Source organism: Kryptolebias marmoratus, linkage group LG24, assembly GCF_001649575.2.
Source record: "Kryptolebias marmoratus isolate JLee-2015 linkage group LG24, ASM164957v2, whole genome shotgun sequence".
Taxonomy (NCBI): Eukaryota; Metazoa; Chordata; class Actinopteri; order Cyprinodontiformes; family Rivulidae; genus Kryptolebias; species Kryptolebias marmoratus.
Window position 1 is genome coordinate 18,529,924 of NC_051453.1, and position 15,511 is coordinate 18,545,434.

The 15,511-nt window shown below is 44.3% G+C and overlaps 1 protein-coding gene across 2 annotated transcripts in view; it reads left to right on the top strand.

Moving 5' to 3' along the window:
* Positions 1-1,225: 1,225 nt before the first annotated feature.
* The window catches only part of LOC108240208 (cadherin-24), a 31,356-nt gene continuing 17,070 nt past the window's right edge, over positions 1,226-15,511 (top strand). Inside the window, exons 1-3 of one of the 2 annotated variants that reach the window (XM_017423507.3) lie at positions 1,226-1,460; positions 6,691-7,407; positions 14,639-14,933. In XM_017423507.3, coding sequence (XP_017278996.1) covers positions 6,871-7,407; positions 14,639-14,933 — 832 coding nt within the window. In that variant the 5' untranslated portion in view covers positions 1,226-1,460; positions 6,691-6,870. Of the gene's footprint in view, positions 1,461-6,466; positions 7,408-14,638; positions 14,934-15,511 lie in introns of those variants that run through there. The other variant, XM_037973994.1, reaches the window with a different exon arrangement.

Genomic DNA, 15,511 nt, shown 5'->3' on the forward strand with positions numbered 1-15,511 from the left:
GGTTTCTGGTCACACAGAGCAGAGCTGCTCTAAGCTTTAATGTAACATCTAAAGTCTGAAGCAGAGAAAAAACAATAAACTTAACATAGTAGACATTATGAGAAAGCCTACTTTGTCCATTACATCTTTAAGTGGAGGCCCAGCCTTCCTTGAAGGAGTGCATATCGCCCGCTGCCATCCATGTCAGGGTTTCAAACTGAGATCATCTTATGATGACAAATGAGTTGCAGCCAATTTGGTCAAACCGTGAAGATACTGTTCTGTGCAATCTCACTCAGTGTTGCAAGACATTACGCTCAGATCAAGTGTTGTGAATGACGCTCAGCTACTGCCATATCAATTTTGGATCAATATCTGTAAAACTGACTGAATCGTATTCATTTTTCTCTTGGCTAAAGGTGATTTGGGTTGAACTGGGTTGGCTCCAAAAGTTTATCGGTTACAGATGCACATCTAATGATTATTTCCTTGAGTGTCTTGTTAAAATTTGCACAGAGGTTCATGAGATATTTTGCTGGTAAGGACCCCTCCTGGACACCTCCCTTGAGAGGTGTTCCGGGCCTGTCCAACTGGGAGGAGACCCCGGGTAAGACCCAGGACACGCTGGGGAGACTATGTCTCTCGGCTGGACTGGGAATCCCTTAAAATCCTCCTGGAAGAGCTGGAAGTGTGGACAGAGATGTCTGGGCTTCCCTGCTCAAGCTGCTGCCCCCACGACCCGACTCCGCAACAAGCAGCAGATAATAGATGGATGGACAAACTATTATGGGTCAGAATCACACAGTTCTAAAAAATCTGAAGCAAACTAAGCAGAAACCCACTAGAGACTATTAAGCAGTCGGTAATTAACATAAGCTTCAACAAACTGAAACTCTTTTAAGTGATGTTTGCTTTATACTTCATTGAAAATAAGTAAAATAAGATGCCTGGAAAACATCCATTCATTAGAAACAATAATACTTTTAAAAAATACAACTATCCCATAATTACACTAAAATAATATTAAACCTCAGGGCCCTGGGTTAAAGCCAAAAAAGCCATTTGGAAAGTCAGCTCTTTGGTTAAAGAAGGTATGAAGGGAAAAAAAAACAAAAATAAAGAAAAACAGGATCACCCAGCAATGACCATTTAAATAAGAAATGGGGCTTTGCTCAGGAATTAGACGGTACCTCAGAGTGTATGTGTGTGACTCAGTGCTCTCTGCTGTATGTCAAAGATAGCAGGCTCTTAGAGGAACTGTTGGTTTATTCCTGTGCCGTTTCCAAACTAATGGAGAGAGATGGAGGTGGGGGGGGAGAGGAGAGAAAGCTGCGGAGCCACTCGGAGGGAGGGAGAGGCAGAGAGAGAGGAGAGAGACTGGGCTAAGTGGACAGACCTCACGATGAGCTCGCGTGAACCTCGGCATCCCTTCCCCACGTCTGGACGCCGCAGCGCCGCCGCGTCGCCGCCACGAGCTCACGGTAAGCTCTGTCCTTACGTGACAAGTTGTAGTTTCTTCCCAGCCCGTCATATTTGTACTTTCTCGTTTTTTTTTTTGATTTTTGTTTGTTTGTTTATTTTTGTCCTTTTAGGGACAGGGGAGACGGCTCTGCAACACTTTTGCCGTCAGTTCAAAGACAAATTCTTAACAAACCCAAAGCTCACCGGAACAAACATCGTTCAGTCGGGGGCTCTCTGTCGGGAAGGAAACTCTTATTTTGCTCGAACGAGCTGAGCCGCCGAGAAGACGGAGAGGCACAGAAAATGTCGATGTTTTCCTCTTTTTTTTTTTTTGTAATCTTTGCGCTCGAGCGTTCGGCAGTTGCGTCGCTGCGCGCGCTAAACTCACCTGGCGCGCGTGCGTCGGAGGCTCGCCTCCCACTGGATCCCGGCTTGTGGCCCTCGGCGCCGCGTTCATTATAATAGTTAGTCCAAGTGTGTTTAATCACATTAACATGCATCAAGTAGGTCGTTTTTCTGGCTTGTTCTAACGAGACGAGGTCAGCTCCGGGCTGTTTAGTGTGTTCCGATGCTATTAGGAGGTCCACATTTGAGTGTGCAACCCGAAATAAAACATAAATAAATAAAAGTAATGTCTTTAAAGGAATAGTTCCGATCTTTTGATTCCAACAAGAACATTCCTGAAGAATTTTCTGTGCAGCTTTGAAATCCAAGTTAATAAAGAAAACAATGTCTACATTGTGATAAACTGTATAAAGAGAACAAGGAGCGAAGCGGAAGGTGCTGCCAGTAGCTCATTGGGGTCACCATGGGAGCCTGACACCTGTGTCTGTCACTCCCTGATGGCACGCTATAAGAGAGGCAGGCAGACTGAAAAGTAAGCCTCAAACAAGCAATCGCTGTGGGAAAACTGTAAGTTGTGAATTTGAACTAAAACGTAGCTGAGGTCTGTGGACGCGCTGGTGTGCGCTCTCTGCACGACGAGGGGATTTGTTGTGAGAGACACACTGGGGAGAAAAAGACAACAAGACCTAAGTCTTGATGTAGATTTTGCACGTGTGCTGGAAAGGTAGCGGGAGTAAGAGGATCTCGCAGAATTCTTCTTACGTGTTTGTAACTGATCTTTGGTCATACAGCGTTGTGTTTGGGACGCACCAGATTATCTCTAGATCCATTTCTTTTTACGAGGGTTGCTTACAAAACAAACAGATGTTAAAATGGCTTCAGCAATGCTTGCCGGCTCACATCTGTACGTATTTGCTTCGTTCACACAAATATTCAGTTAATGATTCAGAGACACCAAAAAAATAAAAAATAAAAACTATAAATAAAATAAGACATACTTGCTTCAACAGTACCATTCCATCATCATCACAACATCCCTAATATATTTGAGGACTCTCTATGCTTCGGTGACTCTTGAATATTTTCACTATTTATTTATTTTTAAACACCACTTTTGTGTTTTTGCGTGGACAAATTTTTTGGGGGAAAGAATGTCACAGCCCCACATCTAATCTAGCCTACAACCTGAGTGCCAATTCATTCTCCTTCTCGAGTTTGTATCTATTACTCGGCGTGTGAGCTTTACGTGCACTCTCCACTCCTTGTTTCCTGTTTTGTTTTGTTTTTTGAGGGGCGGGGCTACAGCGGCTCATACAGGCCTGGCATAGCTAGACAGTCCATTTTCTGTTTCTCTGTAAGCGAAAGCATTTTCTAGACACGTTTTACGAGGAGATTTTTTTTTTTCAAAACGACAACTTAGTAAGATCATTTTTGGGAAAAACTGCATCTCAACGAGGACTAAACCTGAGCTGCTTCTGTCATACCTGAAACAACTTCAGTCACATTACATTATTTGTCTCATTGCACAGTTCTTTTACAAGCAGCACTGTTATGTTCCTGCAGGAAGTGCCCCAGGCAGGTGCTACAGTTAGCTGCTGCTCCTGTCTGAGCTCGAGAACAACCATAGAGAAATCCGTGTAAATGACTGTGTCATGTGAGGTTGACGGAGGTATAAAAGTTCATTTAAAAAAAACAGCATTCGCATAAACAACTTTAAATTTTGGGGGATCTGCGTTGTTTTAAGACAGCAGCCGTTAGCTCGTCAGGCTGGTCAGAAATCAACTTTTATTCCCCCAAAACGAGGTCATTCAGAGATCTGCATCATCACCTCATGTGTTCTCAATGCACCGTCAAAGAGCGCCCCGTCATTCACAGCTGCTCTGCCCGCCCGCCCGCCTCTCATAAGTAAAATCGACCGCCGAGCCACAGAGACATTTTATATTTGACAATTAAAGTACACGCTGAAGACTTGCTCAGCAGAATGCGTTTGCCGTGGTATCACTTAAGCTGTCTCGGTGTCAAACCTTGACAATAATGAGGTGACTGATGTGCTGAGTACAGTGGGTCCCTCGCTTTACCAGGCTGATTCGGGTGGACTTAAGAGATTTGCGCCAAGCATGTGAGGGGGGAAGAATGGATGAGAGGTCTGAAGGCATTAAGAGGAATAGCAAAAGCAGAGAAGTGTGTGTGTGTGTGGGGGGGGGAGATGTGCAAATGGAGCAGAGTCTGTCCATGTCCTGGCAGTTAAAGCAAGCCCACCGTCCCTCAGCCCCGCTGCAACCTCCTCATCCTAGAGTACTTCCACCACCCTCCCCTTTTTGCTCCCTCCATGCCTCCCATTTCCTTTTTTTTGTGTGTGTGTAAAAGGCCTGACATGCACAGGCTATTTTTAATAAAAATGAAATAGCCTTGTTGCAGCGAAGCGACTCAATGCAGAGTGAAGTGAGACTGAAACAGCGATTTGCAATTTGGAGCTATGTCACCACTCATCATTCCATTCGGAGTCGGCAACAGCAAATCGTCCTCACGCTTTCATCCTCCATCCTCCACCACACACACACACACACACACACATCTCCAAAGACTTCAAACAACAGTGAATGACATGTACTGCTGGCAACGTGGGCTTTGGAGCAAAGCTGGCAGGGAGAAACGCACGCTGCGAGCTCAGTCTTTGCTAATGCACAATAGCCCGGGAAGACAAAAGTATTTTGGAAGCGCCACTTCTCATATTTTCATAGACTTAAGATGCTGGCAAACGGATGTAGAACATGACACATTACATATGGATGGCTGGTGTAATTGCATAATGAAATTAAAGGCCTGGCATTCCTTGAAGGAATGCATATTGTCCACCGACTGAGAGAGACTGAGATCATCTTTTGTTAAGAAATGATAGATCTGAAGCCTCAAAAATAATGTTATGCACAACCTTATGCGATATTGTAAGATGTCAGGGTCAGAGTATTTGTTGTGAATGACTCTCAGCTCTGTCCACATCAAATTTTAGCTCAATCTCTGTAAAACTGACTGAGTTACTGACATTTTTGTGTTGGCTAATGTCAATTAGCTGTTGTGGCCACATTAAATTGGACTGACTTCAAAAGTTAATCAGCTGTAGAAGTGCATCCAGCGATTACTTTCTGCAAGTTTCATCAGAATCCGTCTTGTGCTTCACAAGATATTTTACTAACAGCCAAACAGGGTTGACACCAACAGTTCATGCTGAAGTTTTAGGAACAGCATCTTCCACAACAAGTAGCACTTGGAATATGCATTGTAAAAGACTCTCAGCTACAACCACGGCAAATTTTAGCACAATATCTGTGAAACTGACTGAATTATAGCCATTTGTGTGCATTCTGAGGTCAGTTAGCTGTGGCAGCCATCTTGAAATGGGTTGGCTCCAGATGTCAATTAGGCATGTAGGTACATTCAACGGTTATTTCCTGCAAGTTTCATAAATATTCTTCTAGTGGTTCGTGAGATATTTTGCTAACAGACAAAACCAGTATTGCCCATCTTTGCCTTGCGGTCAAAGGTGGGCTGAGAGAAAAGCACAGTGAAAGAAGACTGGAAATTACTTCTATGTTCTTAGGATCAAATGTCTGTTCTCCGCTTGTTTAAAGTGGGTCAGTAGCTGGAGAGAAAAAAAAGGAACGCTGATTTCATTTCCATGTGTCCTTCCTTTCATATGAAGAATATCAGTTTGGATACATCACACAATGTTATGGCTCGTATTATAAGGCACCATCAAAGGCTGCTGCGTTCCTGTAAGGGCCCCCCGCCTCCCTGCCAACTCCAAATGAACCAAAGAACGAGTTTATCTGGACGTTCACTGAGGCCGAGAATGCCGGGGATTTAGGTTTGTTCATACAGAATGTCCTTCAGCCAAATTGGTACTAATTCGCCAACGAATGCAGGATAGATTTTTTTTTTACAGCGGCGAAGGGGAAACCTTATTAAACGAGTCTGAAAAGCCCGTCCCCATGTTTGGATACGTGACTCATATTGCTCTGCGGAGATGATAATGCGGGGCCTCCGTGAGCGCACAAAAGGTGAAGGCGGGATGTCAGAAGCGTTCCATTTATCCTGGAAAAATAGTGAAGGCAGAGTGATGGATGCATATGGTTCATTTATATAAAAGAAGAAAAAAAAAGAAAAAGCTGCAATCGCTCAGGACCTGAGTCAGACACAGCTGAGAAAAACAGAAAAAAAAAAAAGAAAGATCATTAAACTTTTGGGAAATGAGAACAAGTCATTGATTATATTATTTATGAGCCTAATTAATCTCTGAAAGGGGGGACTTCTTTCTCTTTGGGGCACTGAGGCATGGGGGAGACCATCTTTAGGGGTGGTATCAATCACCTGCCGTCCAGGCAATTGTGTGTGACAAGGAGCAGTAAAGCACCTGAGCTCCACCTCATCGCCAGGCCCCTGGGCTCCGAATTAATTGAAAAATCTCAAAGCCCGCACTTATCTCTCCGAGAACGAGATCGGGAAGCAGATGCAGGCGCACCGGCGAGGGGATGACGAAAGGATGCAACTCACAGCACAAAGCAGCCTCTCCTTTTTTCTTTTTGTTTTGTTTTGGGGGATTGGGGTGTGTGTGTGTGTGTGTGTGGGGGGGGGGGGTTGCTTTCTTATTACACCGTTCAGTTGAGAGTTTCTTTGTAAAACAACGCAGCTATTTTTACAGCAGCTGGCAGAGCGCTCGGATGAGCAAACAAAAGCTGTTCGACAAACAGCGGAAAGCGAGAGAGAGAGAGAGAAAGAGAGAGACGTTCATGTAGAAATTTGCCTTAAAATATCCTGCTCTTTGTTAGATAATGAGTAAGATGTCAGCTTTTCTCCACTGGTATTAATGAATGCAGTTCAGATCACACTATTTATGTCTTCTTCTAGGTGGTCCTGTGCAGCATGTGCGCTGCATGGAAATGTGTGAGAAAGGAAGGCAAGATGAGGGCACGCTCTGAAGGGAGGAAAGGGGAAAGTAAAGCAGCACTAAAGCAGCATCAAACCCCGTGTCTGATCATCCGTTCCACGGACCGGTCCCCGAGACAGAGCGCCCTCTGATCGCCCGGGATGGCACCGCGCGCCGTGCTCCTCGTTCTCTTCTTCTGTCAAGTGGAAAGAGGTGGCATTTTGGACGCCGCTGGCCTTTCCGAGCGGGGCGAGGGCCTGCAAGTGACATCAAGCGCACAGCAACAAGTCCTAATTCAGCCGGCATCCGGGGAAGTCTTGTTTGTGAGACTCAGCCAACTGGGAGGCCGTGGTCAGGAGGAGGCATGGGGTGATGGAAGAGCGCCGGCAAATGTGGCGTCTCGACAAAATGACAGAAAGCCCGATGATCTGGACTTGGACTACGCGAACCAGCAACCAAACACTCTCAGCCGTCCTGAATTTGACCCTGAAGTGACTTTAGACAGTCAGAAAAGCAGCAATCTGACTAACAGGGAGGGGGAGGGGGTAATTAATGGCCGCAGCCCGCTGCCGAGGTCAGAGGAGGTGTTCGCCGGGCTGCAAGCAGAAGCTCACCCCCGCCGCCGCAGGAGCTGGCTCTGGAACCAGTTCTTCGTGATCGAGGAGTACAAAGGGCCTGAACCTGTGCTCATTGGACGGGTAAGCATGGACGCATGAATCACCAGCATGTGTTTGGATGGAACTATATTTGTGCTCTACCCCTCAGGGCAGGGAAAACAATTTGCAAACACACTGTTGTGCATGAAAAAGATAACTAGATTAACAGTCTAGCTACTATGATCATCTTATGATGAGAAAAAAAAGAGCTAAAGCTGTTTTGCTCAAACCTTGAAGATAATGTTGTGCACAATCTCATACAATAATATAGAGCTCAGAGTATGTGCTGGATAGGACTCTCAGCTACTACAGCAGTAAATTTTAGCTCACTATCTGTAAAATTGAAGAGTTATCTCCATTTTTGTGTTTCTTAAGGTCAGTTAGCTCTGGTGACCATCTTGAGTCGGAGTGGCTCCAGAAGTTAATCAGCTGCAGATTGTCATCCTGTGATTACTCTCTGGGAGTTTCATTAAAATCCAACCAGTGGTTCATGAGATGTTTTGCTAACAGACAAAAAAGGTTAACTCCAACTGTTGATGCCAAAGTTTGAAACAAAAATCGCCTGTAGTGTGTGTTGCTGAAGTTATATGTCGGGGATGACTCTCAGCTACTACCACACCAATTTAGAGCTCAAGATCTGTAAAATGGACCAAGTTGTAGCCATTTCTGTATCTCCTAAGGTCAGTTGGCTGTGGCGGCCATCTTGAATCGAGTTGACTCCAAAAGTTAATCCGTTGCAGATGTATATGCTTTCTGAGAGTTTTACTCAAATCAGTCCAGTGCTCCGTGAGATATTTCGCCAACAGACACAGGCAGAACCAATATCACCCGGTTTGCTCGTTTTGGAGGCGGGGAATAATAAAAGCAGACATTTCCAGTACGTGTTTGCAGTTCTCCGCACCCAGCAGTAACCTTGTCACTCAGTTTCCCTGTGCTGCCACCCTGCCCCGAGCGCTCAGTCACCGTTTATCTTCCTCTCGGCGACTCCGATATTACTCTGAACCTTTTTCCTGACAGACTGTGACATTTCCAACCAAAGCGAGACGTGAAAATTGGAGAATGTGGTTCTTAAACAGCAGTTTTGGGCTTTTTTTTCATCTTTTTTTTTAATTTTTGTTGCTGCCTTCACCAAAACCAGAATCTGTTAGATTCAATTTGCTCCCAAAAATACTTTGAACCATTACCAAAAACCTGTTGACCACACTGCAGGGTGGTGAAATTTCACGTCCATTGCCTCCTAAAAGCCGCAATTTGTTACAAAAACGCTCTGGAGAGAGGAGCCTGTGAGGAAGGCGCGGGGTTTTTGCTGGAGGCGCACCTCCTCGCGGCGTTTGTGAGGCGGCTTCCTGCGCGTCATCATGGCTGATCCACGCTTCCCTTACAAAAAAATCCCACGAAATTCACATGTGATCACATGTGATTCCCATTTTCCACATGTGGTTCACATAATCCACCAAAAAATCACGTTTTCACATGTGGAAATGTGGGAATTACATGTGATTCCCATGTGATCACATGTGAAAGTCACATGTGATTTTCATGGGATTTTTTTGTAAGGGTTCAGAGAGGTGGGAGGGTTGGGGTCAGGAGTGTCCAGGAACACTCAGTTTGCAGCACAGTGGTGTTAAAAGGACTGCAGAGAAAATCATTCCAAATGTCCCTGATTACCAGCCATGGCAAACAACAACATGGGCTAAATTTATCTGCAGTCTGAGGACGCAAACCAGTGAATGTAAACAATTTTGGCAGTTCAGTCAACAAAGACTTTGACAATAAGTTCAAGCTGATTTATTATCCTGTTGCTCAGATGTTTTACAGTAATATCTTTAGTTGTCTGCGCGACGCAGTCTGCCACATCTCTGCGCCGGTTCGTTACAGCAGGGTCGGAGCGGGTTGTGCTGACGCGACACCTGTCTGAGAACTCTTCCCTCGCGGCATTTGCGGCGGGAAACAGGCGTGGAACCCTGACGTGGGTGAACTTTCGAGGAGGAGCGAACAAGTGTGTGGAACTGTGGAGAAAACAGAAAACGTGGCTGTAAATGACCCCCCCCCCCTCCAGCTCCTCCATCCTGCAGTGAACAGACATTTAGCACCAAAAAAAAAAAAGTCTTTACTTCGGCGAGACAAGACGGGCACAATTAACAATTAACAATGAATGCTTTCAGGCGTTGGTGTCTGTTTACAAAATATTCCATGAACCACAGGACAGATTTTAATGAAACTCTCAGGAAGTATTCACTGGACGTACATCTACAGCTGATTAACTTTTAGAGTCAGCCTGATTTAAGATGGCCGCCACGCCTCATCGACATTAGAAAACATCAAAATGGCTATGACTCTGCCACTTTTAAAGATATTGAGCTGAAACTTGGCATGGTAGCATCTGAGAGTCATCCTCAACATATACTCAAAGTACGGATTGATCAAGCTGGATTTGTGTTTACAGTCAACCCTGTTTGTCTGTTAGCAAAATATCCCATTAACCAGACTCACAGATAGCAATCATTGGACGTTCATCTGCAGCTGATTAAACTTTGAAGTCAACCCATTTTAAAAGCCCACTGAACTTTAGAAAACACAAAAGGCTAAATGTTTGATTTTGAAGAAGCTGAAGCTCATTTACAGCACACCGGTTTTAAACTCATGCGTTCCTTCAAAGCTAGTTTAGTTTTATTTGTGTTATTTAGCCATCTTCTAGTGAAAGTAGTATGGTTTTACACTGTAGTTATGTGGTTTTAGTAGTCTGGTGTGAGAGGCGCCCCCAGCTGTATTACCTCTAGGTGATAGGTCCAAAACATTTCTGACTCCAACAAAATCTTGTACAGGAAACATCAGCAACATCATGAAGTAGGATTCTGTGGAAAAGTTATGACCACTGACTATCTTACCTGCTTTAGATAGCTGTTTGAACGATCTCAGTTTGGAGAAACAGAGTTTAATCCAGACAGGACTGATGAGCGAACAGCTAGTCTGAATTTAGCCAAGGTTTATCAGGTTTATCAGCACAGTCTGGACAAAAATGAGTCCAGTCTTCAAAACGTCCCACTGGTTGGTGCAAACACTGTTTCATAATCCCTTACACTGCTGGGAATTTTGAATTACTTGGTGATTTTAGCAGAAATATTATGATGTTCCTGCCAGAAGTTCCCCCCTGGCTGCACAAGAAGTGCTTCTACGGCTAATGACAGAACTCCATGTACATAACTGGACCATGTATTGATACAATTTTGGAGATTGAAGCTGTTTTAAGACACCAGCAATCACTTTAATCTTGGCTGTGTTCCGATTAGCTGTTAGCTTGAGTCCAGCCAAAATTAAACCTATTTCTCAAAATGAGGTCATGCAGAGATCTATATACATCAGGTAGGATATTAATTCTTCATAATTCTTCCGCAAAATGTCCAAAATATTCCTCTAAACGTCAGGATAATGTCATTACCTAGATGTCCTTTTTCTGATACGGGGGATGAAGGGTAATCTTTTAGCAGTTTGCAATATAAAACAGATTTTCATGCTTTTCTTTTTCATCTAAATTTGGTCAATTGTGGCTCCAGAAGAACCAAGATGGTGGTGGACAGAACCTCAGCCCCGCAGACCAGCAAATGTAGTTACTGTTACAGTCCAATATCAGATTTTTCTCCTTGACTGCCTTTCAAGTTCCTCAACTAGTTATCTCTTTAATCAGCGCAGTCATGTCGCAAGCATACAGAAATGTATTCAATGGAAATATGACCAACACTTAAATTAAGCTCAACAAAATGATGAGTAAAATCGAACTTTATGTCATACTCATAAGTTGATGCTGTGGGATTTGTTCTCTCTGCTTGGATGCCAGCTGTCATTAAGTAAAACGAATTGTGCACTGAAGTCCCACAAAAGCCTTTTAATATTTCTTTACATTTTATTCCATAAAACAATAATTATGTGCGTACGAAAACCTTATTATTCCTGTTATCATTGTCTGCTCAAATTGCACCGATTCATCTAGAAATGCGGCACGGATCAACTCTACAGCAGCAGCTCCACTTGTTGTGTCACGTACTTTGGCTTTTGTTTTGTTTTGTTCTGTTTTTTTTTTTCCCTCTTCTTTTTTTTACATTTCCAACAGAGCCAGCCATCATCTGCTGTCAGCGTGGCAGCGTGTGAAGTGACGGGGGGTGATTTAGTTTGCAGCGTACCTGAACCGTTTGGTCCCTGGGGTTTACTTGTATTATTTCACAGTCAGGAACTCCTCACTAATGCAGCTGCTGGCAGCTACCGTGTACTCAGAGCAGGATTATATCAGCTGTAACGCTAACAGGAAATGCTGCCAGCCACTTTGGAGCTAGTAGTATACTATATAGTGACAGTCCAGATTGGATCCTTCCCAGTGCAGTGTACAGCTCATAAATGTTTAATTTCCCTCTCTGGTTGTTATTGATACAGTCGGGGAGGGGTGTTAAAGCAATCAGTAGTCACACGAGACTGCCCATTCCTTTTGCAGGCACAGTCAGGCTGTTGATATTTGTGTAATAAAGTGCTCCTTGCTTTGTCGAGGTGTCGGAAGCACTCTCTCAGAGGCGGCTGGCTTTGTTTGCCAGAAATAGAGAGACGATAACGTGGGAATCCTTTTTCGCCGCGGCAGGATTAAAGGCGGGCTGGCAACAGTTCAAATCGCAGGTGCGAGACTTTTCCCTGCAAGACACGCCGATATGAACCCAGAGATGGATGCGGCCCAGGAGCGTGGAAGGGGGAGATTGAGATTACAGACGAGCGAGATAGAAACGTTTCGTTTGTGTGGAATGGATAAATTTCTTCCCCGCTGTGAAAGTTTCTCCATGCTGACTGATGCGCAGCGAAACTGAGCCAGCAATTAGACAGTGAAGGGGGGGGTCTGGATTGAAAGTGGGAGGCGAGGTGGGGGAGTAACTAGCAGGGGAGCGAGGAAGGCACAGACTTCGATAAAGCCGTCTCTGGCGGTGGAAAGTGGGATGGGAGCTCGGCGGAATAAAAATCGGCACCTTATCAGTTTGTAGTTTATGAGTGGAATTAATCCCTAACCTCTACCTCCAAAACAAACACCACGCTCGGAGTCAGTGAACAGGTTTCTCCTTTGTGTTCGGCAGATATGCTGTGCAGAGTTGCTCTGGTGTGAGCATTTATCGGGCTAATGCATTAATGTGCATTAAGTGGGAAAGCATAATTGCTCTGAAGTTAGACGTCCAACTTGATCACACAAATGGTGTGGCTGATTGAACATTAAAGGCCATTACATTTTTCTTGTTCTTTGTGCAAAAGCGATCACCATGCCAGGAGTTTCTAAAATAACTTAAATAGGCCCAAACATTGAAGAACAGGCCATGTTACGGCTGCGTTTTAAGGGAATAATTCAGCCATTTTGAAGTGTGGTTTTTGAGGAACAGTTCTAAATAGCTAACAGCTTAATATTATTTGTTGTCAATATCGCTTAAAAACCGCATCACCATTTCAGACCGATGAGCTAACAGCTAGTCTGAGTACAGACTCAAGGCAAGTAAAGGCCCAAAGTTTCTTGAAGGAAGCATGTCGCCCGCCACCTTTCGTGCCAGAGTTTTAAACCATGAGGATCTTAGAATAAGAGGGGATGGAGTCATAGCTGTTATGGTCACAATTTGTAAATAACATTAAGCACAAGCTCATTCGATATCTCGCAAGATGTGTACGTGTTGAGGATGACACTCAGCTTTGACCTCGTGACATTTTAAATCAATATCTGTGAAACTGACTGAGTTACAGCCATTTCTGGGCTGCTTACTCTAAAGTAGACGTCTGTCTTTCACACACAAATGGTTTGACTAATAGTGTCTCTAACAACTCATTCAGTTCATTCCCTTTATTTAACCAGATTTAACAAACACATTGAGATCAAGGTCTCTTTCACAAGGGTGACGTGGCTAAGAGGTCAGCAGCAAACGTCACTAAACAAAGGCCCATAACAAGTAACAGTATAGGATAAAACATACAATTATTTTACCCACAGAAATGGTTCAGGTTAAAGCGCAGAGGCGTGACATAGAAGGAAGTGGCTTAAAGCAAGGCAATGGTTAACAACACAGGCAACATTAAAGGTCTCACTCACTCTGTCTTTCCGGATAGAACAAAAAGCTCCAAAAGAAATAAGGTCTAGCAATTTCAGATCAGCCTGTAGGATGTTCCATGCCGAGGGGGCAGCAAAGCTGGAAGCTCTTTTCCGTACTTCAGTTCTGACACGAGGAACTGATAGATAGACAACACAGAGTGTTAGAACAGTACAGACGATTGCACGTCTTCTCTTTAGTGCACAAGCAATTTTCGTGTGAGGACCTATTTTGGAAAATTTCCCTAAATCTGCGCCTCACATTTGAAAAGAGCCCATACTGCAGCTGCATTTTCAAGTGGCGGCTTTGGTTCTCACGAGGATCTGAAGTCCACAGCCGAGGTCGTGAGTTGTGGATTATAAACATGTGCAGATGTGCCTTGAGGATAGAGACGCGCGAGAGGTTCTGGTCAGAAAAGCTCCACGCGATGAAGGCTAAGTAATCTCTTTCGCCTTCTATTTCTGGATTTGGCCTTTTACCTATCTAGATCACACTAATATCCTCTCTGCAATTAAACACCGAACCAGGATTCTGCACCAGAGAGCACAAACAGATTCAGACCAAGAGAGAGAGAGAGAGAGAGAGAGAGAGAGGTGGGGTGGGGGGAATAAGAAATGTGAGCAGATGGGCAATCTGTGTAACCGAGGTAACTTGATGAAAAGAGAAGGGAAACAAGAAGGACAGAAAAGGGTGGTTTAAAAAGGTAGAGGAAAAGTCAGGCAGATGGATTCAGAAATATGAGGGAAGGAAGGGGGCAGATGGATTAAAAGGAACTGAAAGATTTACAGATGGAGACGAGCGTTGTTTGTGGATTGCATCTGTGAATATACATCCATGACATTTGTCGAGCCACTGTCCACATTGATGTGGATTTGCCCCCCAACAAACCCCAGTGGCATGTTTGGTCCAATGAGTTAATTAGCTGCATGCATCAGTACACATCCTGGTCCCATATGTATCCTCCACACCTGGTGCCATTCCTCTCACATCCACTGAGCACATCCCAACTTAGCATAATTTATCCATTTCACACACTCAGGTTGGCTTCACTTGCCAGACAAATTTAAAAAAAAAAGTGTGAATGAGTGATACCTGCATCAGGACACCACTCTGATGCTGCCTGAAGGTGTTACGGTGATATTCTTCTGTGTCTGATTTTTTTTTCTGGTTTTCTCCAGCTGCACACAGACATGGACAGAGGCGATGGACGCACCAAATACGTACTGGAGGGGGAAGGGGTCGGCTCCGTGTTTGTCATCGACAGCAACACGGGGAACATCCACGTCACCAAGTCCCTGGACCGGGAGGAGAAGGACCAGTATTGTCTCGTCGCAACAGCTTTGGACCGTGAGACGGGCCGAGCCCTGGAGCCGTCCTCAGAGTTCATCATCAGAGTGCAGGACATCAATGACAACCCACCTGTCTTCCCCGATGAGCCTTACGTTGCCATGGTGCCGGAGATGGCCAACGTAGGTAGGGCCAATACTCATGCCTCAATTCTTGACAGGTGGGAAATGCCACAAGTGTTTAAATAGCCTTCTCCAGTTCGATTTTGTCTATATTAAATTACCGACAGAGACTAGAGTTTAGTCCAAATTGACCACTAACTTAATCAAAGGCCTAGCATTCCCTAAAGGAACGCACCACCTTTCATGCCAGAGTTTTAAACTAAGATCGTCTTATGTTCATGAAATATTTTGCTAACAGACACAGGCAAAGACCTTTGCCTCTGAGCCGGCAAAGGAGGCAGTGACTGGTGGATCAACTTCAATCAGCCCCTGACACCTTGGTTTTTTTTTACAAATTACACTAAAAGATTTTCAGAGGGTTTAGCTGAAATCAACATACACACATTTTACGTGCACTTTACCCTAACTGCCAGTGGACCAGAGTTTTGTATGTCTCTCTAAAGATCTTTAATGGGGTTCTGTCAGGTTGGATGCAGAGAGCAGCGAACCCAATGCACAAACTCATTGTGGTTCCAGGAAATAAATTATTTATTTAAAATAAAAAGAAACAAAACAAAATGCTGATGAGGCAGCAAAACCAAA